Here is a 24844-nt window from a genome sequence, read left to right on the forward strand (position 1 = left end):
GGAAATAAATGAAATTTGTTGGCTGATAGCATGTTTTATCTTATTTTAGGGGAAAGTCTTAATTAGATAATTACCCTTTATCATAATACAAGCAGTTGATGCTAAACAAAAATTAAACAATTCATGAGGAGGGGTTAGAACTCGAGTTATATTTGCTGCTCTGCTCTTTGGATTACTTTTAATCTTAAGAATAAGGCTGTTATTAATACTCGTGATGGGACCAATGGGATTAATTGACTATATATATCACTTGCGACACATAATGTGGACGGGGGTAGGGATTTTAAAGTGTGGATAGCTTATGAAAGAGTACATGACAATGTCTTCATTGGAAAACTGACAAGATGCTATCTTGTTTTTTTTTGTGATAGATATTTAAGGACGGTATTTACCGATACAATGTATTCTATTCCAGTTAATATGGGTTAGCTATTCAGAATTAATTTTCTATTACGCGCAAGTAATATATATATAAACGAATCTGTATCATGTTTTATCTTTTTTCTCATAACTTATTTTCCTTTAATAAATGCACCTATAATAATGCTAAATAATTATACAATACCTGTAAAACTTCAAGCAATACATGTATGTATTGCTTTGTAGTTAAAACACCAATCCAAGATGTCTACTACTCGTAAACGTTCTTAAATTGTGATAAAAATTATCTTGTCACAAAGTATGGACATAATTTACTAACTACTCAATTCTTATCATCCATCCCTTCATATAATTCAGCTACTGAATAATGAAAAAAGAAGAGACTTATGATTTTACTATTTGTACAGATGTTAAAGGTATTAACTTCGTTGTTAACTACGATATGCCAGGTAATATTGAGGATTATGTTCACAGAATCGGTAGAACCGGTAGAGCTGGTGCCACTGGTACCGCTATCTCGTTCTTCACCGAAGATAACAAATCTCTTGGTGCTAGTTTGATTTCCATTATGAGAGAAGCAAAGCAAAATATTCCAGAAGACCTATTGAAATATGACAGAAGACCTCGTGGTCCACACCCAAGATACGGTGGTGGATATGGTGGTCGCGGTGGTCGTGGTGGTTACGGTCGCGGTGGTCGTGGTGGTCGTGGTGGTTACGGTGGCCGCGGTGGTAACCGTGGTGGTAACTTCAGATCTAGAGACAGTGGTTGGGGTAACAGAGGTTAAATAGAAAGTAAAATATACTAATATAAAAAGTATTTTTTATTCTCTAATTATTTCTGATCCTTCCTATCTCTTGCCACTTTATAAACTAATTGTACACTATATATTTTATTTTCTACTCTTATAAACTATATTATAATTAATTCAACTGTCGATTTTAACCAAATCATTGTAGAACTGTGTTACAATTGATATCAATTGCAACCAAATTCCTAGTATGAACGTAATTATATTTCCGTACAATAAATATTTTAGATTACTTATAGTATAAAATATTTCTTGTTATGTTTTTTGTTTTTTTTATTTTTATTTCAAGTAATGTACAAAAAAAATTGTGTATAATATATATTAATATATAAAGATAATGCCGAATTACAATTTGTCAATGGTACCTTAACAATTGCAATAAATAAAAAGTATAAATAAAAAAAGTATAAATAATTTGTTATGATTTGTTTAGCATCAATAACCTAGTGGAACATAAAATAAATTTTTGAAGTGAAGATTTATTTCTTAATTTTTTTTTTTTGTTTAAGTGTTCTTTATCGTGATTTTCACCTTAATTCAAAGTGTAGTAGGCAACAGCCAAGGCAAGTAGACCTAGAACGATGACCAACTTACCACTACCTTCGTTAGCCTTTTGTGCCATGTCGGAGTCTCTGTTATCGACCGCAACACGTTCACTGTTCTTATCCACAGTACCGATCTTCAAAGTTTTTAGAATCTTCAAAGCGTCATCGGAGTGACCAATGTCAACGAAGTCACCGGTAGCATCGTTACCACGGTGTTCAAAGATAATTTCATCACCACCTGGATGTTCATCCAAAAACTTAGAAACATCGTAAACGTTACCATCAATGATGATCCAACAGTCACCTTCCTTGTTGTGTTCAGAAACTTGCTTGTAAGTGTAAACCTCGCTCATTATATTATTATTGTTTTTATAGTGTAAACTATCAGTTAGTTATTATTTTCAACCTTTTCAATTAAGAGAAAAAGTGAAAAAATTAAAAAGAATTATGTATATACTTGAATTGTATTATTATTTTTTATATATCCTTATATATATCAATTTTTTTTTTATATTATTTTATTTATTTTTTCATTAAAAATAAAATTCTCTCTTTTCTTTCTTCTTCCTCTTCTTCCTCTTCCTCTCTCTTCTAATTCTAATTTCTTTAGTTCTCTGTATTTGATTACAAAGTGAATTATTCAAACCCCATTCATAAGTCTAGCCCGATACAACTTCTGTCGTCGTTTAATCAATAGCTGGTACTGAAGAAAACGAGATAATTGCCATACCTTACTGACAGACAGCTTTGCCCGATCAGAAAACAAGAGATGTAATTTTTTTTCTTTCTTGAAAATATGCTTAGCACTCTCTCTTGCTCTCTGTCTAACTCTGTAGCTTCTTTTAGTGCTTCGTTAAAATAATTTATCTCATCATTTCTTTTTTCTTCTTCTTAATTACTTTGTCCTGCTTATCTCTGCAAAGTACGACCAGGAGCCAAAAGAAATCAAATTTTTTTCTATTCAATGCTCCTTTTTCTCCTCAATGCGATAGCTCCGGTGACGCCGAGTTACTTTTTTTGTTTGTTAATAGTGCTATGATCATGTGTCATTTATTTCCGATAGTACACCCTAAGTGTTTGGTATACCGATAAAATAAAATAAAATAAAACAAAACAGAAAAGGAAAGTTATATGGTACATCACTTTTCCCATTGTTTTTCTATCTCATTAGTATATCTTTTAGCTACAGATCATTCACTTACTTTTTTTTTAAATGATTATACGAGAGTTTTGGCACACCCAGATAAATGATTCAGCAGTCATTGATTTCTTTAGATTGTATATGAAAAATAGCGCTTAAAATAGTAACCTACAGTATCTACTATATGACTGGTATACTATGCCAGATGTATTGACAACTAACTAGCAGCAAATACTGAAAATATAACTACAATTATGATACCCATCTCCCAATAATATATAGTAGAGAGTATTACAGAAGTACAAATAGTGAATGAAGATGTTATATATTTAACCAAAAATGCGTTATATTTCTTACGTCCAGGAAAATGTACGAACACTAAAAAAAAAATCATTTCAAAAGCACGAAAAGCACATTTACTAAAAACTATTTTCTATAATATACATATCAAAAAAGTGATGGGTTAAGAAAAGAGGTTGATTGGGTCTTTATCCCAGTATTGATTATAACAAAGAAACTACTATCGATTGAAATTAATACTCGAAATTAATACCAGCATTCTTTAGCTTCTCCATTCTTTCTTCATGTTTCTTTTCCGCGTTTTCTTTCAATTCCTTGGCAGACTTCTTAGCTTTTGGTGGAGCAGAGAAGGCTCTTTGCTTATATTTGTACAGTTTCTCTATTTTACTGCCCTTTGGTAACAAACGTACCTGTATCAAATGGCCCATCAACAGATAATTGTTCATAGTTTCATGTGCTACAAGACTGTCATCTGGATTGACGAATTGAACGAAACCATAATGTCTGGAGTTACCAGTCTTCTTATTACGAGCAAGTCTTACTTCCTTCAAATCACCAAACTGACTGAAATATTTACTTAGTTCTTTCTCATGGAAACCTCTTGGTAGTCTACCAACATATATAATCCCACTAATAGCTTCCTTAGCGTCCTTCTTGTTGCTAACCTTTTGATCCTTCTTCTTAATATCTAGCTTCTTGATATGATGTTTACCACTTTCACTAGCTTCCATACCTTCAATCTCTGAATCAGAGTCTGATCCCTCAACATCCAGTTCGGATTCCAAACCAGATTCATCAGATTCCCCAGACTCAACTGCCATCACATCTTCAGTTTTTTCTTCAACCTTTTTATCCTCTTTCTTACTCTGTCTCTTTGTTACTGCCATTTTTTTTTTTTCTATACTTGTTTCTATTACTTTATTATAACAAATCAATTAATATATGTATATAACTATTTGTCACTACGTTATAACTTACCTTCAAACAATGAAATAATAAATGCAAATACCAATAAACTACAAACTTATCTATATAATATTCTGTATGTAAAATGACCATTTAGCTCATCGCAAAATAAAATTTTATTTTTAATTTTCCACGAGCTCATCGCAAATTTTTTTTTCAAGGCTTACCCGGGGGTGAGAAAACTGACTGTAATTATTTATTGTGTTTTACATATTCCTGGGCATTTAAAAAAAAGGTCCTACCACCCATATATTATTAAACTTAGTTCCAGTTGGCAGAAGTATACAATGATTGTATAACTCAAACTTCCCATTCCATGTCATATATAGAATATTCCAAATTACTGATCAAAGATCAATTATGTAATTGCAGACGAATTCATTAATTCCAAATCGCTAAAGCAACTATAGACGAAAAAAAAATATAATGAATTAAAATGTGACATCTTATTATAACAAGCAAATATATATCATATTGAGTACAATTGGTAAATTTGAGAAATCACGTTTTTAACTAATACCTCAACAAAAAAAAAAAGAAATCCTGCTTATATTAAGGTTTAAGTATTAGCAACCAGGCATATACAGGAAGGAAAACCTTATTTTGCGGGTAAATATAACAGATATTGAGAAGGGAGTAAAGTAAATAATTAAAAATAATGGTTAATTTGGTGAAGACACAGAGACCTGCCACCAAGAGGTCTATTTCCTCCACTTTGATATCTCTGTTTAGATCCAATACATCCGATGAGAGTTCCTTTGAGTCTAATAAAGCTACTGATAACTCACTTGACGTGAAGAAGAGGAGGACCTTATTGAGTACGGTTGACGAAAGCCACATTGAGAATGAAGGCCGTGATTCTATAATTTTGTTTGAAGCTAGTTCTGGCGAAGATGACCAAATACGCCAACGTCCTCCAGTTTTACCTATACTTCCTAAACAGAGGCTAAGGTTACTAAGGTTAAAACAAATGAGGAGACTTCAAAACGAGTTTAAAGAGCTCAATGCGCTAAAAGAGTACACTCTTCATAAGAGAATAGATGACAAACAAACTTTAAATTTGAAATCTAATAGTGCCGAACCTGTTAAGAAAAGAAGAAAGATCGCATTGGGAAAAAAATGGGTTGTGGACTATGAGTACGATACCTCAGAATTTAATGATAGAGAAGAGAAGGATAGTGATTCGACTCTTAGAATGAATTCCAAATCAGATATGTCTATCATAGAGACACCAAGAATAAATGTGCCATTGACCAGAATTGACACGAATGATAACGAACTTCCATCTCTCTCGAGTTCGGAGAGTAATTTACTATTCAACCTGCCGACTAAAAAATATAACTCAAGCTCGAAAGAGGATGGTGAAGCTAATATCAAAATAAAAACTTCCAAGAAAGGTAACGAGAACGATAAATCTGATGTTATTTTACCTACAATTGGTTTTGATTTTGTTAAGAATGGTGAGGATACACCGTCCAAAAAAATCGCAAATGTTAATAAGACTGCCATTAATATTTTGAATGAAGAGAAGGGCTCTTCAAACAATGAGAAGAAGCCATTTAATTTTGGTATCAGCACAACCTCTGAAAAGTCACTTTCAATTCCGTCTACCAAGTCCATTTTAGGGTCCAAAACTGAAACCCCAAATAAAGAGACTGCTAAATTCTCCTTTGGGAACAAATCATATGAAGAGGATAAATCGAAAACTACAATCAGTCTTGGCAGTGTAAAAAAAGCGGATAAAAAACCATTATTTTCATTCACTTCTGAGGATAGTAGCAATACCGTTGATGTGCCTAAGGAAAAGCCAACCTTTTCCTTTGGAAAGAACGAGTCAAAGCAACCTCAATTATCATTTGGATCTAGTAGTTCTACAATAAAAAATGGAGCAAATACTGAGAAAGATGATGAGGCAGGTGAAGAGCAAGAAGAAAGTACACGTAAGAGGAAGAAGCCACAACAGAGCACCCTACCTGCATTCAGTTTTGGTAACACATCTGTAGAGAGAAAAACCTTAAAAAATGAAGAAGATAAAAAAGAAACTCCTAGTTTTACATTTGGTTCCAAAGCCTCCGAACTTTCGACGTCAAATAAATTAGAAACCGCAAGCGAGAAAAATACACCCTCTTTTACTTTTGGCAATGTAGCTGCTCCTGACAAAGGTAATGAATCCTCTAAACTCTTCAGTTTTAGTTCTAGTAAGAAAGAACAATCACCTTCAAACTCTAATTCTCCTGCCGGCACAGAACACGCCTCAACCGGCAAACCTGGCTTCTCATTTGGTTTACCAAATGCTACCAAACAAAACCCAGTTGAAGATAAACTTTCTAAACCCACATTTTCCTTTAATTTAACACAAACCAAAAAAACGACCGGTGATCAGTCGAATACCGGATCACTTTTCAAGGGTACCGAAACTCCGAACGACAGTATAAATAATACTACTGATATCAAACCTACAACCAAGCCTACACTTTCCTTCTCTTTTAACGGCACGAAAGAATCTGGCCCAACTCTTACAGACAAACCTGCTTTCAGTTTTGGCGGTAAAGTTGAAGGTAAAAGCACAGGAAATGTCGCTCCCAGCTTATTCGGCGATAAAACTGAAGTTAATAAATCACAGACAAATACTCTTCTAGGAGGAAATACAGGAACGTTCAACTTCAACAAGGAATCCTTATCAACCAACGGCGCCTCTGCAACAAGTCCTGCTACTGTATTTGGCTCTTCTAATGGTTTAGCCAATCAAAGCAGCAATAAACCTGCCTTTTCCTTTAGTGGTAACGGAGGTAGTACACAAACAAATGGGTTCACATTTAGCAACCCTGCAAAAGCGCCAACTAACCCTACCAATATTTCATCAAATGCTGCTTTTCCTACAAGTCAATCTCCCACACCATTCGGACCAACATCACAAAATCAATCTACTGGCTCGTTGTTTAACAATAATCAAGCAGGGCAAACTCCACCTGCGCAAAATATGTTTAAGCCATCGAAGAGTCCGAACTTTAACTTCATGTCTGGGGCTTCGAATGTAAATCCAAGTAATATATTCGCACCAGCTGCCCCACAACCGGCACAGCCATCACCACAACAGGTATTTGGAGGTATGGCACAACCGGTTGGAATCAATCCAAACACTGGTGGTGCGAATCCCTTTACCGGTGGAATTGCACAAGGAAATATAAATATGGGAATGAATCCAATGGGAGGAAGTGTCATGGGCACAACTCCTATGGGAGGAACACCACCTATGGGCGGTACTCCTCCAGTTCAACAAGCCCCACCAGCTGGATTCACGCAAAGAAGATTAGCAAGAATGAGAGCACCAAGAAGGTAATGTTATGTAATATATATTTGATTTATAATTCTCATATAATTCAATGAGCATATGATAGATTAGGTAACTATTTTTTTCTTTCACTATTCTATAAATAATAGCCTCTCTATGACATAGAAAAATCGCGCACAGAGAATTAAAGAAAATAAGTGTGTACATTTTTTTTTTTTTTTTATTTTTTGTAAAGAAAAAATACCAATTAGAAAAGTAACATATATCGCATATAGACTATGTTGCTAAGTAGGATAGAGAACAAAAGAAATGACTTGTGTTTTTATAGATCAATTTATATTAGCTTATCCTATTTTTCTTTGATTATTAAATCTTTTTCAAGTATATTTTCTGTTAAGTCATTTGCATTATATTTTGGAATCCCGCATACTTTTTCACCTTAGATAACGAATTTATCACGACATATTTAATAATGGACAGTGTCATAAAAAGAATCAGAGACAACCAAGACTTAGAATTCAAAGTGGCGAACAGAAAAATCTATTTGCATGTGCCCTCATTTGTTCTTGGTTGTTTATTCATTGGAACGTTAGGATCATTGTTAAAAAATATAGTCGGAGGTTTACTGGTAAGCATCATTCTTGTCTCCAAATTCGTGGTTATACTAGGTGGAATCCTCTGTTGCCTGTGGGTAGTAACTGGTAACAAACGTACCAATAACAAACCACAAGAATCCACACATCATACAAAGAATGAAGATATAGGTACATATAAATACTTCGACATCCCTGTGGAGAAAGAAGATATACACAGACGTTCCGTCTCAACAAACATTTCCATAGATGAAACAGATCTATATAATAACTTTGTAAGAAAGGCTAAGAAATAATCCACCCTCTACTATACTCCCATTTTTATTTTTTTTTTATTTTTTATTTTTTTCCCCTTCTCACTCTCTCTTAATCTCATTTCATTGCTTCCTTTACTGAAAATACATAAAACCCTAATCCGGGATACAATTGTGTCAAAACCCAAAAAAAAAAGCAATAAAATTGATGTAATAAAGCAAGAAAAAAAAAAGTGGGGTGGGTCATCGAAGATGATCAAACCTACGAGGTATTCTCCGGACTTCATCTTCTTATGCCAATTGGATATATTATTGCCTTCCCAAAAGATATTTTTTTTTTTTAATACAGATATCATACGGCATCGCATATCGACTATGTTAACAATAATAAACCGGAATCAAAAAAAAATGTATTAACTAAGAAACCCCCAAAAAAAATTTGTATATAAGATTATCGAAAATACCGTTTCCATGTGGAAGAATGTCTTTATTATGAGGATAGAAAATGAACAAAATGTTGTTATAATTATATATTTTTTGTCTGTAATAGATTTAAATCTCAGGCACTTATATATATATCTACTCTTCTCTTGAAATAGAAGTATTTCCTTAAATCACTTTCTCTCTCTATTCGTAGTGTTTATTTTTTTTTTAATTCTATTTCTTCCCCTATGTCCACCCTTTTTTTTTCCCTATTGGTCCCTATTTTTTTTTTCACTCTTTCTTCACATATTCGCTTATTTCCAAATTTTAATTTGATTTATGAAGTTCATCATGAAGGAAAGATTCAATTTTAGTATTTTTTTTTTCATATTTAAATAATTTTATCATCTATTCCCTATAATTTTACGTAGACGATTCCCCTTAAGATTTACCTTCTCGGTTTTATTAAACTTATTCCGTATCAACAATTTTTTCTTTCTTTCTTCATTTTAAATTTTTTGTATTAATGACTTATTTAATCATAACAAAAGTAGAAGTAAAAGCAAAAAACAAACAAACATTAAATACTTAATCATATTTAATAATTCTAATGGCCACAGAACCAAACACAAAGAAACAAAAGACTATGACTCCATTACCAAAGATTACTGATTTGCCATCTCTAGGTCAACCACTGGAAGATGCCAAGAGGGCTGCTGCTTACCGTGCTGTTGACGAAAACTTGAACGTTGAAGAACACAGAGTCATCGGTGTAGGTAGTGGTAGTACTGTGGTTTACGTTGCAGAACGTCTAGGTCAGTACTTAAAGGATGAAAGATACCACGACAAGGTCTCCAAGTTCATCTGCATTCCTACTGGTTACCAATCCCGTAAACTGATAATAGATAACGGGTTGATTTTGGGCTCTATCGAACAGGAGCCTCATATTGATATTGCCTTCGATGGTGCCGATGAAGTCGATCAAAACTTGCAATTGATCAAGGGTGGTGGTGCTTGTTTGTTCCAGGAGAAGCTTGTCAGTACCAGTGCCAAGACCTTCATCGTCGTGGCTGACTCCACAAAGAAATCACCAAACTACTTGGGTGTTAATTGGAAGAGAGGTGTCCCTATCGAAGTCGTCCCATCTTCCTGGGCCAGAGTACAACACGATTTGATCCATTGCCTGAATGCTAAGGCCGCACCAGTCAGAGAAGGTGGTAAAGCTAAGGCTGGTCCAGTGGTCACCGATAACATGAACTTCTTGATCGACGCTGACTTCGGTGCTATCGAAGACCCAAGAGCACTACACCAAGCCATCAAGATGTTGGTCGGTGTTGTTGAAACTGGTTTATTCATCGATAACGCTGCCAAGGCTTACTTCGGTAAACCAGACGGTTCCGTTGCTGTGCAAGACAAAAACTAAGACTAAATAAACTCTTCCAAATCGCAATAATATTACAAACAGTTTAATTTTTTTGTTGCCTAATGGTGGTTTACTTGGACAAAAAATATATATTTGTGTAATAAGAACACCTATATTTTTATCTATACTGCTTGTCGAATGGTTTTAACTATCATCCAGGGTTTCTTTTATTAATGAATGACGTCATATTGTCTTCAAATTAAGTGATGAGAATTTACCCGGACTTTTCAGTGTTAGATTGTGGTAATGAAATTTAGTGATGCTCAGTTAGAGTTTATATAAGTTCATTCATCGAAATTATTTCTACGGACATCTTACAGAGGTATACACTATTTATATACAATTATATATATATACTGGTAAAAGCAAATGTTATATTGAGAATTAGATAAATTAGCATATTAAAATAAAAACTAAAAGTCAACTAAACTTTTTAAAACCTGTTTATGAAGGCCGTTCTACCTTAAGATTATATTTATAACCGTCCAGACAAGTGATTACGAAATAACAACAGTAATACAGATATGGAAGGAAAACCTGATTTCAGTATACCGGCTAGTTTACCTGTTGGAGTGCAGTATCAATTAAATGAGCTTATACAAGACTATAAACAAGAAAATCTAACTCTTAAAGGCTATCGGACAAAAAGAACACAGTTACTAGAAAATTATGAATTAAATGCTATACCATCAAATTCATCTTTCACATCTTCAAACTATTCCAATATAAAATCTACTACGGATCTATCTCCATCTAATATACAGAGACCTTCCCCAGCATTCAATGACTACGGTGAATATAGCACACCTACAAAGGAAAAAAGACCATCGAACTATAGATCTCACTTACGATCAGCTAGTACAAATGATGCTCATTCTAGGGACTCGAGAGATACATCGAAACCTACACCCATATCGTCTATACGTCATTCTTCAGTTTACAGAGTTACCACTCTGAACTCCTCCTCGAGAAACAGTATAAAATCCAGTTCCCCTGCAAAATTCAAGAAAAGATCACAGTATTCGTTAACTTCGTCGATGGATAATTCAAGTATAAGTGGAACTTCAGACAAGAATAGCTCCTACAACCCAATGATACCATTGTTACCCAGAAAGCCAGCCTATGATGACGCAGATAGTAAAGAAATAGATATGTTAATGCAAGAATCATTACCTGCAATTCTAAGAAGACGATTTGAGCTGTTTTCCGGACAGACTGCCATAATAAGTATCAACTTAAAAGGTAAGGAAACATACATAACATGGGATAAGCTATATTTAAGGGCAGAAAAAGTTGCATATGAATTGAATAAAGAACGAATTTATAAAATGGATAAAGTTCTACTATGGTATAATATGGAAGATACGGTCGAGTTTTGTGTAGCATTAATGGGTTGTTTTATTGCAGGAATGGTTGCTGTACCAATATCCTTCCAGACTTACCCATTAAGTGATATTATTGATATTATTAAGATAACTAGTTCTAAGCTGGTACTTATATCAAACAATTGTCATAAGCAATTGGATAATTTACACTCTACCACAAATCACAATAAAGTGAAATTGGTGAAAAGTGAAGTTTTTAATAACGTAAAGTTTATTAAGACTGATGACTTAGGAGTTTATTCAAAGGCAAAAAAAAAGACACCGATATTCGAAACCCCAAACATAATGTATATCGAATTCACAAGGACTCCCCTTGGAAGACTATCAGGCGTTGTAATGAAACATAAAGTACTAATGAATCAATTTGGTATATTCTCAAGGATCTTAAATTCCAGAACCATGCCTCATTGGAAAAGGAAGACCAATGTGATAACGCCTCTTAAGGCAAAACAATTTACAGTCACCTCGCACACACTTGATAGATTTGTCCAATTAAATAGTTTAAATCCAACTAGATCTACAGGTCTGATATTTGGGTTTCTATTCAATGTTTTTTCAGGGAATTTACTCATATCTGTTGACAATCAAATTTTACAGAATCCAGGTGGTTATGAACATGTAATAGATAAATATCGCGCCGATATATTATTAAATGACCAACTACAACTAAAACAAGTAGTGATAAACTACTTAGAGAACCCAGAGTTAACGCTTTCAAAAAAACATAAAATTGATTTTTCTTGTATCAAATATTGCTTAACCTCATGTACTACTATTGATACAGAAGTTACAGATATGGTTATACATAAATGGTTGAAAAATTTAGGCTGTATTGATGCCTCAATGTGCTATTCCCCCATGCTTACTTTATCCGACTTTGGAGGTGTTTTTTTCTCTCTAAAAGATCAAATTGGTAACCTCGAGAATTTTCCAATACATAATACAAAATTGAGATTACAAGACGATTTATTTGTTAACCGTGAAAGGCTTAAAAAAAATATAATAGAGCCGAGCATTACTGCGATGATAAATTCTTCCTCTTCTTTTAGGGATTACTTGAAAATTGAGTCTTTTGGGTTTCCTATTCCAGGCAGTACTTTGTGCGTTGTTGATCCCGATGATAATACTCTTGTTGATGATTTAACTGTTGGTGAAATCTGGGTATCTTCCGACTTTCTCACAGATGAATTTTATGAATTAGATAGAATTAATGATTTTGTGTTCAAAGCAAAGTTGAACTATAATAAAATGTTTGCCATGGCCAAGAACGAAGAAGGCGAAGTTTATGGGGACTTTAAGGATTCTATGGAGAGAGTGGAAACAATTTATAATATATGTCCCAGAAATGTACAATTCCTAAGGACCAAACTAATTGGATTCGTCTTCAACGGTAAAGTCTATGTTTTATCGTTAGTGGAAGATATGTTTCTTCAAAACAAACTCATTAGATTACCAAATTGGGCCCACACCTCAGATTTATCGCAGGCCAAGCAACATAAACATAGTAATTCAAGATCCAGTTTAGATTCTCAATCCTTAACCCAATCGGCCGAAACTATAAAGGATTTAGAACAAAATAAGAAACAAGTTAAAAGGGTTGTGGAATCACATTATCTCCAACAGATTACCGAAACTCTAGTTAGAACTGTTAATACAATATTCGAGGCTGTTGCATTTGAACTGAATCATCACAAGGAAGAGCATTTCTTGGTTTTAGTTGTCGAAAGTTCTTTAGCTAGAGACCCTCGTAGAGACGCTAATGAGGCTGATAGCAAACTATTGGTGACTTCTAATAAACAGAAGTATCAACTAGAAAAAAAAATGAACGAATTAAGTGATCAAATTTATCGTATACTCTGGATATTTCATAAAGTACAACCGATGTGTATTCTAGTAGTTCCAAGAAATACATTGCCTAGAAGATACTGTTCACTTGAGATTGCTACAAGTACAGTTGTCAAACTCTTCTATAGTGGAAAACTAGATGCCCAATTTGTGAAATTCCAATTTGATAATGTCATTCTTGATTTTATACCACATTCTTCCTATTATAACGAGAGCATTTTTTCTGAACATCTTTCCAAATTGCGAAATAAGGCACTAAGAGATCTTGACAATAGTCATAGTTATTCTCTACCAAAATCGCCAATTTGGCAAGCGTCTGGAATTAATTTTGTTGAATATGCTACTGATAACAGAACAGGGACAAAAATGAAGGACTTCAATACTATCTTGGATGTTCTGGAATATAGAATATCCAAATACCCAAATGATCTTGCCTTTAGTGATGGAGGCAATTCAACAAAAGCTAGCAGTAACAATACTAACAGCAATAATCTACATAAAAAGGTGTCTTGGAAAAACTTTGAGATTATTTTGGCTTCCTTTCTTAAAAAAATTGCTGTATCAAAGACTCCTTTGAAAGCGATGGATTGTGTCATTATTATGTGTGAAAATTCTGTTGAATACATTGCCATGACAATTGCTTGTTTTTATTGCAACCTAGTTGTTATTCCTATGCCTGTGTTATCCGCGGAAAATATTAATAAATATTTTGATATTTTCATTAGTGTTATAAAGGGTTATAAAGTGAAACGTATTTTTACTGATTCAAAAACCTTCTCTGTTTTAGATTCAAACCCTCTTGTATCTAAGACTTTAAAGAGGAATAAAAACATACTACCAAAAATTACTGTATTTTCTAAAGTAAAGAAGAAGAACAATTTAACTATAAATATGTTCAAGAAATTATTAAGAGAAAAATTTAGTCTGAGAGGTAAAAAAAGTAATACAACCACGCCATGTTTTGTTTGGGTTGATGTTGATGGAGATATAAAGAAAAACATACATTCCACTATGAATCATGCAACCTTTTTAAATACATGTAAAATCGTTAAAGAAACCCTGCATTTGACTAACGAACGCAATATTTTTTCCATCGCACACAATACTTCTATTTTGGGTTTCTTAATCAATAATTTACTGGGTATATTTGTTGGTTGCGCTACCAATCTTTTCAATATTGATGATATTAAGTCAGATGCCAACGACTTTTTACTAGGCCTTCAAAACTTAAGTATCAGAGAAATATATCTACCACTAACCACTCTCTATACCATAATGGATAGAGCTAACAATATCTTAGAAAATACAAGAAACACGACCGCCAACATGAAGAAAAATGCAAATAACCAGTCTTCTATCTTAAGGTCTGATTTCCTCAGGAATATCTCTAAAATCATGATTCCTTTTGAAGGCAGGCCTAATACCGTTGCCATTGAAAGCATCCTGAAAAGATTTTCTAATATAATGATAAATCAAAGCCAGATATGCTATATTTATCAGCATCCATTCAATCCTTTTATTACAATACAATCTGGAGGGGATGATTTCGCCAAAGACTTGTATTTAGATTCTACAGCTTTAAGGGAAGGTATAATAGATGAAGTATCACGCGACGAACTTAATGAAGATTGCATCCGAATGCAAAGCTCGGGTTCAGTACCGATATGTACAGATGTAACAATCGTCAATCCCGAAACGCAGCTACCTTGTATTGATGGAGAGTATGGTGAGATTTGGTGTTGTTCTGAGGCTAACGTCCATGGTTACTATGTCTGTGATTCAAAGTTGAAGAAGGATACTTTTATTACAGAGCAATTCAGCAGTAAACTAAAAGGAAACGCTGACAAAGGTCTGACATATCTTAGAACTGGTGATTTCGGTTTCATTAAAGAAGTTACATTTGTCGATCAAAGTGGAATTTTGAATACCAAAAAAGAGTTGTTTGTTTTAGGAACTGTTAATGATACCATTGAGATTCTGGGATTGACACATTTTGTCATAGATCTTGAACGCACTGTAAAAGATTCTAGCCCGTTCATCAGCAGCTGTTACATAGCTAAGATGGGAGGTTTGTTGGTATGCTTGATAAAATGTAAGGAGCGGCTTCTTTCGAAATATGCAAATATTACTGCCTTAGTAACATCAATGTTGTTAGACAGACATGGTGTCATATTAGACTTATGTGCCTTTGTTCAAGTAAAAAGTACCAAAGAGACCTCATTAAGTATTTCAGAGAATTGGTCTAAAGAAAAAAATGTATTGTTTAGGAAATGGATAAATGAAGATTTGCCTATCGATGCTCAGTTTGGTATTAATTATGGAGAAAACATTTCGATGTATCTTCTATCAGAATTTGAAAAAGGCTAGTATAATGATTATATAAAAACAATTTTTATAACCTTCGTTTTATATTGTTAACGTATAATAATCATGATACTCTGCATTTAAGTTTCAGTTTTCATAATATTAATAATAGTTACAACCAATAATAACCATACGACACGATATAAAATCTTTCAATAAATACATGAATACTGCAGTGATTATACGATTTATTCTATTTTGTATTAGTGTGTCTATGTCTGTAAATGAAAAAAAAACTCTATAAGTATTACAAAAAAAAAAAGATATGCAAAACAAATTTCTATCGAAATTTGATGTCTAAGAATATATATATAATGTCGTACTTCTTGAAGTTCGAAAACCATAATGATTTATTTTGATTGCTTTTATACCTTCATTTGAACCTTTAAAAAATATGTCACCAAAAATGGTAAACTGATTACCATTAACGGATATTGTATCATCAGAAAGAATGATACACATTCCATTTGAATTGGATTGGGCATATCAACAGGTGTATAACTAGCAGTAAAGTAAATTAACGTAGTCATTGTGGGCAAGTCCCAACTAATAGCGATCACAAATAGAAGCATTTTGTCCTTCTCCCAGGTTAACCATCCTGCCTTTACTAATCGGTCACACCACAGAACACCAAAAATTGGCATAATACATTGTCTAAGGAAAACTAACACTACAGCTGCTTTCCAGAACCCAGGATATAATTTACCTATCTTTAACCGTCCCAAGGTACCTCCTAATAATAGTAAACCAAACGGAACAGATGCTGCTCCTACATAACCTGTATAATCCATTATGAAACTCAACGCAGGCTGATGATCTGGTGCTTGTTTAATATGTGGAGTATGATCAGATGTTACGAACAATGCTTTTACCCATGGAATAAAGGCAATTATTAATGCTAAAATGACGGCCATAGAACATGGTCTCAAACAGTTCTTCAAGAAAAACACAATGAATTTTGTCAATGGGAATTTTTTATGCATCCATTTAGGCAGAGATTTCCCTGAGTTATCTATATCTTTCTTTGAGACATTAGCTTCTGAGGTAATAATTCTAGTTAAATTAGACCCTCTTATACGATCCATAACACTTTGATTTGAAGTGGTCCTATTTGCACCACCCTTATCATATCCAACGTTATTAACGCTTACTTCTTCATGTAAATTGTTACCATATTGGTCAACATTGGAATATTGTTGAATTAGATCATACATTGAAGGATGTTGAGAATTCTTGTTTTTATTAGAACAGTGCGACAGTGTTCTTTGGCGTTCAGTTGATAAAGTAACTCTTGAGGCTCTTTTAGTTTGCTGGGTCTCAGAACCTAAAGCAACTGGTTGATGGAATCTTGAAGTACAATTTATCATACTACTTTCTGTATTATTAGTGAGACTGGGTTCATTAGAGTCAGGTGTACTAATTAATGATAGATCTCCAGATTCCGAATTCGAGTCAAGGGAATTACTACAAGACTTACTCTTAGAAACTACCTCATTACTTTCAATATGCTGTTCAATTGAATTATCATTTTTATTTGTCACGCCAGGCTCTTTATTTACGTCTCTCTTCTCTAAAGCATCATTATCTGAAAAAGTGTCAGAAGAAGTGGGATCGGTTCCATTCAATTCTCTAGTAGTATATGAGCTCTCTTCATCTGAATAATTGAAATCCATTTCAATAAGTCTAAAGCCGCCTAAATTAAAGACACAAAATAAAAACATTGCTAGAAAAATAATAACGTTCGCAATTCCCTTTTCACCTTCTTTCTCTGTAAATATAAAACCTTGATCCATGGTTTGTAAGTAGGCAATAGGTAAATCACTAATATTTGGGAACATACCTCCTGCAAGGATACCTCCCCGCCATTGTTTCGGTACTGACATTGTTTTACTAATTACCCAAGCAAAGAAAAGGCCAGTGCCAAAAATAATCACAGATGATAGACAAATTATACCGACCATTTTTATATCCTGATCTTCAATTTCTGCTACAATTTTATTAAAGGATAAACAAGGCAATAAAACTGTTAAAACAATATTAGATATAGTTTTAGTAGCCTCAGCGGTAAGAATATCCATTTTCGCCAGTAAGAAACCCGTACCTATAATCAAATAAATTTTAATAATTGGTTTCACAGACGACCATATAACGGCTCCCAATGAAATTGACATTATTTCACAACTTATTCTTATATAGTATTCTTTTTTTTTCAGTGGATATGAAAAGTTTTCTCTAATTTCCAAATTTTCTGCTAATCCTTGTTCTTTATTATGATTATCGTTTTAATTTCTAGGTACAGAAAAATCTTACATATGGCTGACCAATGAATATAAAATAACCAAATCCTGCTTTATATATATATGAATTTATACTATTATATTGAGAGAATAATCGAAAATACGTGGGATATGTAATCTATCCCACGTAATAATGATCGTCATGAGAATTTGCCAAATGTAACATCTCTCCTGTATTCTCGAATCCTCAATTTTAAACTTATTGTCTTAAATGAAGGTTTTAATAACTAAGAAGAACCGACATCCGCCCTTTCTTTTATGGCAATGATAAAGACAGAAATGTTAATATGATTTCTTTTTCCCACTTCTTTTCTTATTATACAAGATGGCCATCGCTAAAGGGTCTTATCCATATATTTAAAAATAATCAACTTGATGCCTAGATAACTTTATAACAAGCAGGCCTACGACAGTTTCTATGAGCCCATCTATATAAATATAATGAGTGTAACAATGGTATGCAGAGAATTTTAGATGCAGATTAAAAAAAAACGCAATATAAAAAGTTTGACATCACTAAGGTAATGCGTACAAACCGAGAAGTGGGTAAGAAATGGATAAATAAAAATCTTAAGATAAATGACAAACAGATCTTAAAAAAAATAAGGGAGTTTTGCGTGGGATGATAAGGGTGCTTTTCTTATCTTTCTTTTTTTAATATTCATTCTTTGGAGGTGTAGGGGTTCTACGGAGACTTAAACCCAAATTATCTTTTCGATATAAAAAATCCTAAAAGAGAAATACGAGTGGGATGGCCCACCTTTTTTTTTTATCTATGAGATTAATGCCAAAATACGGGTAACAGTAGGTTGAGAAGTTATAGCGTGTGGTTTTTATAGCTTTTGGCATTGATCGTTACTAACCGTTAAATAAAAACAAGGCAGTAAGGACTTTGCTTGGAAGCTACAATGATGATATAATTATGTCACAGGGCAAGACCAAGTTACATACACATACATAATTAAGAGTAAAAAAAAAATGTTTGACCATGAAGGCGGAGACACAACGGAAATCCAAACTCTCAGTCTGCATTATACAGACCTCTGGAAAAGACGTGTACTTACTTCCCCTTTCAGAATCCGTAGATAAAGAAATATTATTTGAGAAAAGCACCCCCTCATAGACAATTTTGATCTAAGAAACCAGAAACGAAATGAGTATTGTGCCTACCTTGTTTGGAGGTAGTCAACACACATTCAGCTATTGGGTTGATTGATGTAGATGATATAAATTCAAATTCCAGTATTAACTCCACCAGAACACATAAAAGAGCAACCGGAGTCACTCAATTACACAATCCAGCTTTGAGAATCCAAATAAATACCACCATATGGTTCCTATGATATGTATGTAATTAATATTATCTTGAGATAGTATTAACCACTACTGATGATTGGTTTCTTTTTATGAAGGGAAATGAAACACAAAATAAATTGTGAAAGGAAGGAAATGTTTAAGTTCTTTTTCCTTTCAGTTGTATTTATACTCTCGTCTTTCAAAATTCATTAGAAAATTTTTTTTTCCATTTCGCAAATTAGCTTTACACACGATAGATTACCCGTATTTGAGGGCTTACTTGAATGGTGTATTATTTTTTTAGGGTTCCTTTTAGTTTTTTTCGTGAAGACTAATGTTATATTCTATTGAGTTTAAATCTAATTTAAATATATAGATATTTAACTATAGTCTATTTTAGAAAGATTTGTAAAGAAATGCAAGATCGATGTAAACAAATAGAGAAATTTCTAAATATAGAAAATTAGTTCTCCTTGAAATATTAGTAAACAATTATCGCTATTTATTGGTTTTCAAATACTGGTAAGAATTGACCCATTATGAGTAGAGGAATATTAAAACTGTCTCTTTTAACCGTCCAGCACGAAGCACATTTTAGATAGTAACCGTTACTTAATAATAGGTGACATTCGTCAAATATTGCATCTGTATTAGTGCCACATGTTGGGCTAGCTGATATGATAGGATTTCCAGTATACTTAAATTCACCATTAACTAATAAGCCTTGTTTTATCAAAGATATATTACTAGTCGCTTGACTCTTAGAACCAAAAGCCAAATACTCGTGAAAATTGGTAAAGTAGTTGACAATACTTGTAGGATCTAAAAATTCAAAAATAAATCTCCTATGCGCTAATAATTCTTTCTTCTTAAACCCAGTAAGTTGGAGAAATTCCTCGCTTACATAGCATAATTCTCCAGATCGTCTCCAAATACATATTGGAGAACAATTAACTAGCCTAGCCATATTTTCTAGCTCAAGAAGTGTCCTTTGGAGTGTCATTTCCTGGAGATAAAGGTCTGATTCTATCATATTCGAAGTTAATGTAATGAATGTTGGGACATAGTCTTCTAAAATGCACTTCACGATAGCTTGCAATTGACCTCTTCTTTTGGAATTATTATCCGATAAAAACAGTTTTTCGAGTTGTTCGAGTAATTTTTTATAAGCATATCTATAGTTATGAGGCTTAATCAAATATTGTTTCTCGAATAATTCTATAGGGGTCTTAACTAGTTGCCTGAATCTATAAGGCGACAATTCGCTATGATGTTTATGATTATCATTTTTTTTCTTATGAGTATCGAACCTAGCTTGATGTTCACTATCATTATGTAGTTTAAATGGAGCGTTTGATTGTTCATGCGGGTTTTGCTCCAAATTTCGATTCGATGTGACATTACCTTTGATTTTATCATCCGTTTCAGTCTTAATCGTAGGTACAGTAGTTGTAGGTTTATCAACTGGAGTCGTCTGGAACTGAGCACTTGGTGATTGATATTGTATTACAGGAGATTGATTCGGTAGAACCGGGGATTCATATGGCACTTGTGCAAATTCTGAGACTACTGTTTCCTTATTAGAGTACTCCCTTCCTTGATTTGTATATACAGGTGATGAGTTTTCATTCTGATTAGCGACTTTTGAATCATCTATCAGTTGGCCCTTATCATTTACCTTTGAAGACGCCATCATATCTAGTGAAATATACGGCCTGGATTGGCTTTTATGAAGTGGTCTTCCCAGGTTCAAAAATTGCGTTAAATTCATAATTGTATCATTCTTCTGTGGATCAGTAGGTTTCATAGAAAGCGGTAAATCTTCTAGACCCTTAGAATCATCATATGCCTCGGTTATTGAGTTCGGGTACGATGCCCAATTCGGTTGTGGACCGTTTTTGGTCAATTCATCCAACTTCATATATTCGTTGTTAGCCCAAGCGCTATCAAATTCATAATTATTGCTACCATCAGTGTTTTGCGGGCTGAAATTTTGTTCATTCGGGGAATTAGACAGTAGACTATTATTTATTTGATTAGGTATGGCATTATTAGTATACTCAAAATTACTATCATTATGATTTTTGAGAGAATCCAGCACAGATTGACCTATATTGTAATGTACAGAGGACGGCGAGTCTAACGAGAAACTCTGATGTCGTTGCTGTTGCTCCTGACCAGTTGTTAGGTCGCCTTGCGGCATACCCGGGTTGTATATCGGTTCCTGTTCGTTATTACCATAACTAAAGTTCATAGTAGCATCATTATCCGGCGCTCTTTTCTTCGTTTTCCTGGGCTTGTCCTTACATAGTTCACCACGGTTTCTCTTCAAACAGTTCTGACAGGGCCTCCCAGGGTCGCAATGTAGATGCTTCTCATGACAAAATTCACAAGCCTTCACCATTTGTTGTCTGTTGCCAGAAATTTCCATTCAAAAAAATATATAAGACAGAAAAAAAGCCTTTTTTTATTTTTTTTATTTTATTATATCTTCTATTTCCTACTAACTTTTCTTATTATAACAACTAACTCAACTCTTAAATATAACACTCTTCACTTTTCACTTTTCCTTTTTTAACTTTTACACTATTACAGTTCCCTATTAAGAGAGAAGTGATCAAAATATTTATATAAATATTCGAGATGAGTTATTCATTAATAGCTCTTAAAAACCCCCCCGCTTCCTAGTGTATATCACTAGCTTCCCACACGCTCAAATTATCACTGTCCCACTCCCTTTGGTGCATATGGCCTGTCCGGAATGGCTCCAAAGAAAGTACCGTACAGCTTCTTAACTATATAATTATTATTTTTTGCTAAAAAAATAAATAAAATGTTGCAGATTTCTTCGAAGCTCATTTTTTTGTACGATGATTTCTGTGTATCAGTAAATAATGTAAATTGGTGCATTATGGAGATTGTATGATGAGTATCAATTTGTACAGTTGATATTAAGAGAATAGCAATTGGAGACAGGTGAATAGTTTCTATTTCATTGATTACAACAGAATACTTTAAAGTTTCAGCTAAAGGGTAGATGTATAAGACGAGGTTGTTTGGATGTGTGCGGCGGTTTAGTTTGTCAGCCAGGTTGCAGTCATCGATAGATAAACTTAGGAATATTGGTATAATAGCGCACATCGATGCTGGTAAAACTACGACAACAGAGCGAATGTTGTTCTGTGCGGGCAAAACGAAGGCAATTGGAGATGTAGACACAGGTGATACAGTGACAGACTTTCTGCCGCAAGAGAGAGAGCGTGGTATTACGATTCAAAGTGCTGCGATTTCATTCCAATGGCATGATCCTGCTCGGGATAAGGAGACCCAGACAATCAATTTGATCGATACTCCCGGACACGCAGATTTTATTTTTGAGGTTATTAGGTCTCTTAGAGTGTTAGATGGTGCAGTGCTGATTTTAGATGGTGTTGCTGGTGTTGAGGCACAAAGTGAGAAGTTATGGAGACATTCACAAGGCATACCTAAGATCTGCTATATCAATAAAATGGATAGGGTAGGTGCAGGGTATAGCAGGACTCTAAAAGAATTAACTTATAAAATGAAGACTCGAACCGTCCTCATTAATTTCCCATATTTTGTAGAGAATGTACATGAGGATTCACAGTTTATCGGGGTTGTTGATGTTATTAACATGAAGCTATTGAAATGGAGGAATAGAGATAATGACCCGCTAGATGTTCAGGTTGTAGATTTATATTCTATACCAGATGACCAATCTTATAAAGAAGCTAAAATGGTAAGAGAAGCCATGGTAGAAACTCTAGGAGAGCTAGATGAGCATTTTATCGAGCAATTTTTAGAAGGCACTGCAGAAGGCGATGCTATGAAGGTCTCTTCCCATATTTTAAATAGCTCTATCAGACGATTGACTATTAATAATGAAATTACGCCAGTTTTATCAGGTTCCTCGTTCCGTAACATCGGTATCCAACCTTTACTAGACAGTATAATACAATACTTACCATCTCCTATTGAAGCCAAACTTCCAGACTTAAACGATAAGAATATTCCAATCAGATTTGATCCTAAGACAGGCGCATTGATCAATGGACAAAATCAATTATGTGTAGCCCTTGCATTTAAAGTTATAACTGATTCCATCAGAGGTCTAATGGTATTTGTGAGAGTTTATTCCGGAACTTTATCAAGCGGTTATACAGTCTATAATACCACAACTGGTGAAAAGTTCAGGTTAGGTAAGCTTGTAATAATGCAAGCAGATCAACCTCAAGATGTTAAACTACTATCTGCTGGTCAAATAGGTGTATTAACTGGTACGTCTATTGCTAATAAAGTAAAAACAGGTGATACCATCATTTCACATTCTATGAAGAAAGATGGAGTTAGAAGTTTTGGAGAGAAAGAATTACAACTCAAGATAAATCCTATAAACACGCCTGCTCCAGTTTTCAGTGTTATCGTGGAGCCTAGGTCATTAGGTAATAAGAAAGCTATAGAAGATGCGCTTGATAGATTAACAATAGAGGATCCAAGTTTACATGTTGTGAGAGACGAGGAATCTGGATTAACTTACCTGAATGGTATGGGGGAATTACACTTAGAAATAGCAAAGTATAAACTATTAAACGAATTCAGAGCACCTGTTGAATTCGGTAAAATTATGGTATCCTACAAAGAAACACTTGAGCACGAATTAAAAACATCTCATTATAACAATGAAAATGGTACAAAATTTTCGATCCGTGTTGAACCAATTGATGCAGTGAATATTAAGAGTATCGAAGACGCCGGGTCATCTTGTTTCCCGATCGGCAACGATGAGAACTATTTAATCATTGATGGTTTGCAAGAAAGATTAACCAAATCTGAATGGATGCACCAAATCCCAATAAAAGTATTTATCAACACATTACTATCTAGCGCAATGGCTGCATTTCAAAGCGGTGGTATGCATGCCCATTTACCTCTATTTTCTTGCGCTGTTAGATTGCATACGGATTGGGCTTTCCCTTCTGATCTTGATAATCCATCTGAAATCCTGGAGATTATTAGAAACCTGATTCATGACTCACTTAGAAATACAACTAAAGAATCATTCAGTATACTAGAGCCTGTAATGGATGTTCGTGTAGCAGTTCCGCAGAATGATATGGGATCAGTTATACAAGATTTGAACAGTGCAAGAAATGCTATTATTACATCTGTTGAAGATGATGTTATTTCATCAACTGACAAAAATGAAGAGGTAATACAAATAATAGACAATATGTACTTCCCTGAAGATACGACCTTAAATCTTGCCAACATAAATAACAACGCTATGAAGATTATTAATGCTGTATGTCCATTAAAAGAAATGGTGATGTACTCAAAAAAATTGAGAAGTCTTACAAAAGGACGAGGTGAACTAAATATGGAATACTCAGGCATGAATAAGGTAACACCTGACAGAATAGGTGAAATAATCTCCACAATGTAGTATCTGTAAATAGTTGGCATATCTGTAAATAATCCGAAAACATTACTGTTCTGGAAACTTAATT

At 34.0% G+C, this 24844-nt stretch overlaps 10 protein-coding genes across 10 annotated transcripts; 6 read left to right on the forward strand and 4 right to left on the reverse strand.

Moving 5' to 3' along the window:
• Positions 1-748: 748 nt before the first annotated feature.
• Positions 749-1168, forward strand: RNJ42_04455 (ATP-dependent RNA helicase DBP2; the record flags this gene model as incomplete). The annotated part of the gene is made up of 1 exon (XM_071054619.1): positions 749-1168. The coding sequence occupies one exon, from the start codon at positions 749-751 to the stop codon at positions 1166-1168; it is 420 nt and encodes a 139-aa protein (XP_070909312.1).
• Positions 1169-1724: 556 nt separating this feature from the next.
• Positions 1725-2090, reverse strand: CYB5 (Cyb5p; the record flags this gene model as incomplete). The annotated part of the gene is made up of 1 exon (XM_071054620.1): positions 1725-2090. The coding sequence occupies one exon, from the start codon at positions 2088-2090 to the stop codon at positions 1725-1727; it is 366 nt and encodes a 121-aa protein (XP_070909313.1).
• Positions 2091-3411: 1321 nt separating this feature from the next.
• Positions 3412-4065, reverse strand: NOP15 (rRNA-binding ribosome biosynthesis protein NOP15; the record flags this gene model as incomplete). Its single annotated transcript, XM_071054621.1, has 1 exon — positions 3412-4065. One exon carries the CDS (start codon positions 4063-4065, stop codon positions 3412-3414), a length of 654 nt encoding a protein of 217 aa, XP_070909314.1.
• Positions 4066-4802: 737 nt separating this feature from the next.
• NUP1 (FG-nucleoporin NUP1) lies at positions 4803-7484 on the forward strand (the record flags this gene model as incomplete). The annotated part of the gene is made up of 1 exon (XM_071054622.1): positions 4803-7484. The coding sequence occupies one exon, from the start codon at positions 4803-4805 to the stop codon at positions 7482-7484; it is 2682 nt and encodes an 893-aa protein (XP_070909315.1).
• Positions 7485-7908: 424 nt separating this feature from the next.
• RNJ42_04459 (uncharacterized protein) lies at positions 7909-8325 on the forward strand (the record flags this gene model as incomplete). The annotated part of the gene is made up of 1 exon (XM_071054623.1): positions 7909-8325. One exon carries the CDS (start codon positions 7909-7911, stop codon positions 8323-8325), a length of 417 nt encoding a protein of 138 aa, XP_070909316.1.
• Positions 8326-9316: 991 nt separating this feature from the next.
• RKI1 (ribose-5-phosphate isomerase RKI1) lies at positions 9317-10129 on the forward strand (the record flags this gene model as incomplete). The annotated part of the gene is made up of 1 exon (XM_071054624.1): positions 9317-10129. One exon carries the CDS (start codon positions 9317-9319, stop codon positions 10127-10129), a length of 813 nt encoding a protein of 270 aa, XP_070909317.1.
• A 524-nt stretch (positions 10130-10653) lies between these two features.
• Positions 10654-15726, forward strand: CMR2 (Cmr2p; the record flags this gene model as incomplete). The annotated part of the gene is made up of 1 exon (XM_071054625.1): positions 10654-15726. The coding sequence occupies one exon, from the start codon at positions 10654-10656 to the stop codon at positions 15724-15726; it is 5073 nt and encodes a 1690-aa protein (XP_070909318.1).
• A 362-nt stretch (positions 15727-16088) lies between these two features.
• Positions 16089-17894, reverse strand: ECM3 (putative ATPase ECM3; the record flags this gene model as incomplete). Its single annotated transcript, XM_071054626.1, has 1 exon — positions 16089-17894. The coding sequence occupies one exon, from the start codon at positions 17892-17894 to the stop codon at positions 16089-16091; it is 1806 nt and encodes a 601-aa protein (XP_070909319.1).
• A 1924-nt stretch (positions 17895-19818) lies between these two features.
• On the reverse strand, positions 19819-21747 carry GSM1 (Gsm1p; the record flags this gene model as incomplete). Its single annotated transcript, XM_071054627.1, has 1 exon — positions 19819-21747. The coding sequence occupies one exon, from the start codon at positions 21745-21747 to the stop codon at positions 19819-19821; it is 1929 nt and encodes a 642-aa protein (XP_070909320.1).
• Positions 21748-22353: 606 nt separating this feature from the next.
• Positions 22354-24780, forward strand: MEF2 (mitochondrial elongation factor MEF2; the record flags this gene model as incomplete). The annotated part of the gene is made up of 1 exon (XM_071054628.1): positions 22354-24780. The coding sequence occupies one exon, from the start codon at positions 22354-22356 to the stop codon at positions 24778-24780; it is 2427 nt and encodes an 808-aa protein (XP_070909321.1).
• Positions 24781-24844: the final 64 nt, after the last annotated feature.

Source organism: Nakaseomyces bracarensis (assembly GCF_045282275.1).
Source record: "Nakaseomyces bracarensis strain CBM3 chromosome Unknown Scaff13_0, whole genome shotgun sequence".
NCBI lineage: Eukaryota > Fungi > Ascomycota > Saccharomycetes > Saccharomycetales > Saccharomycetaceae > Nakaseomyces > Nakaseomyces bracarensis.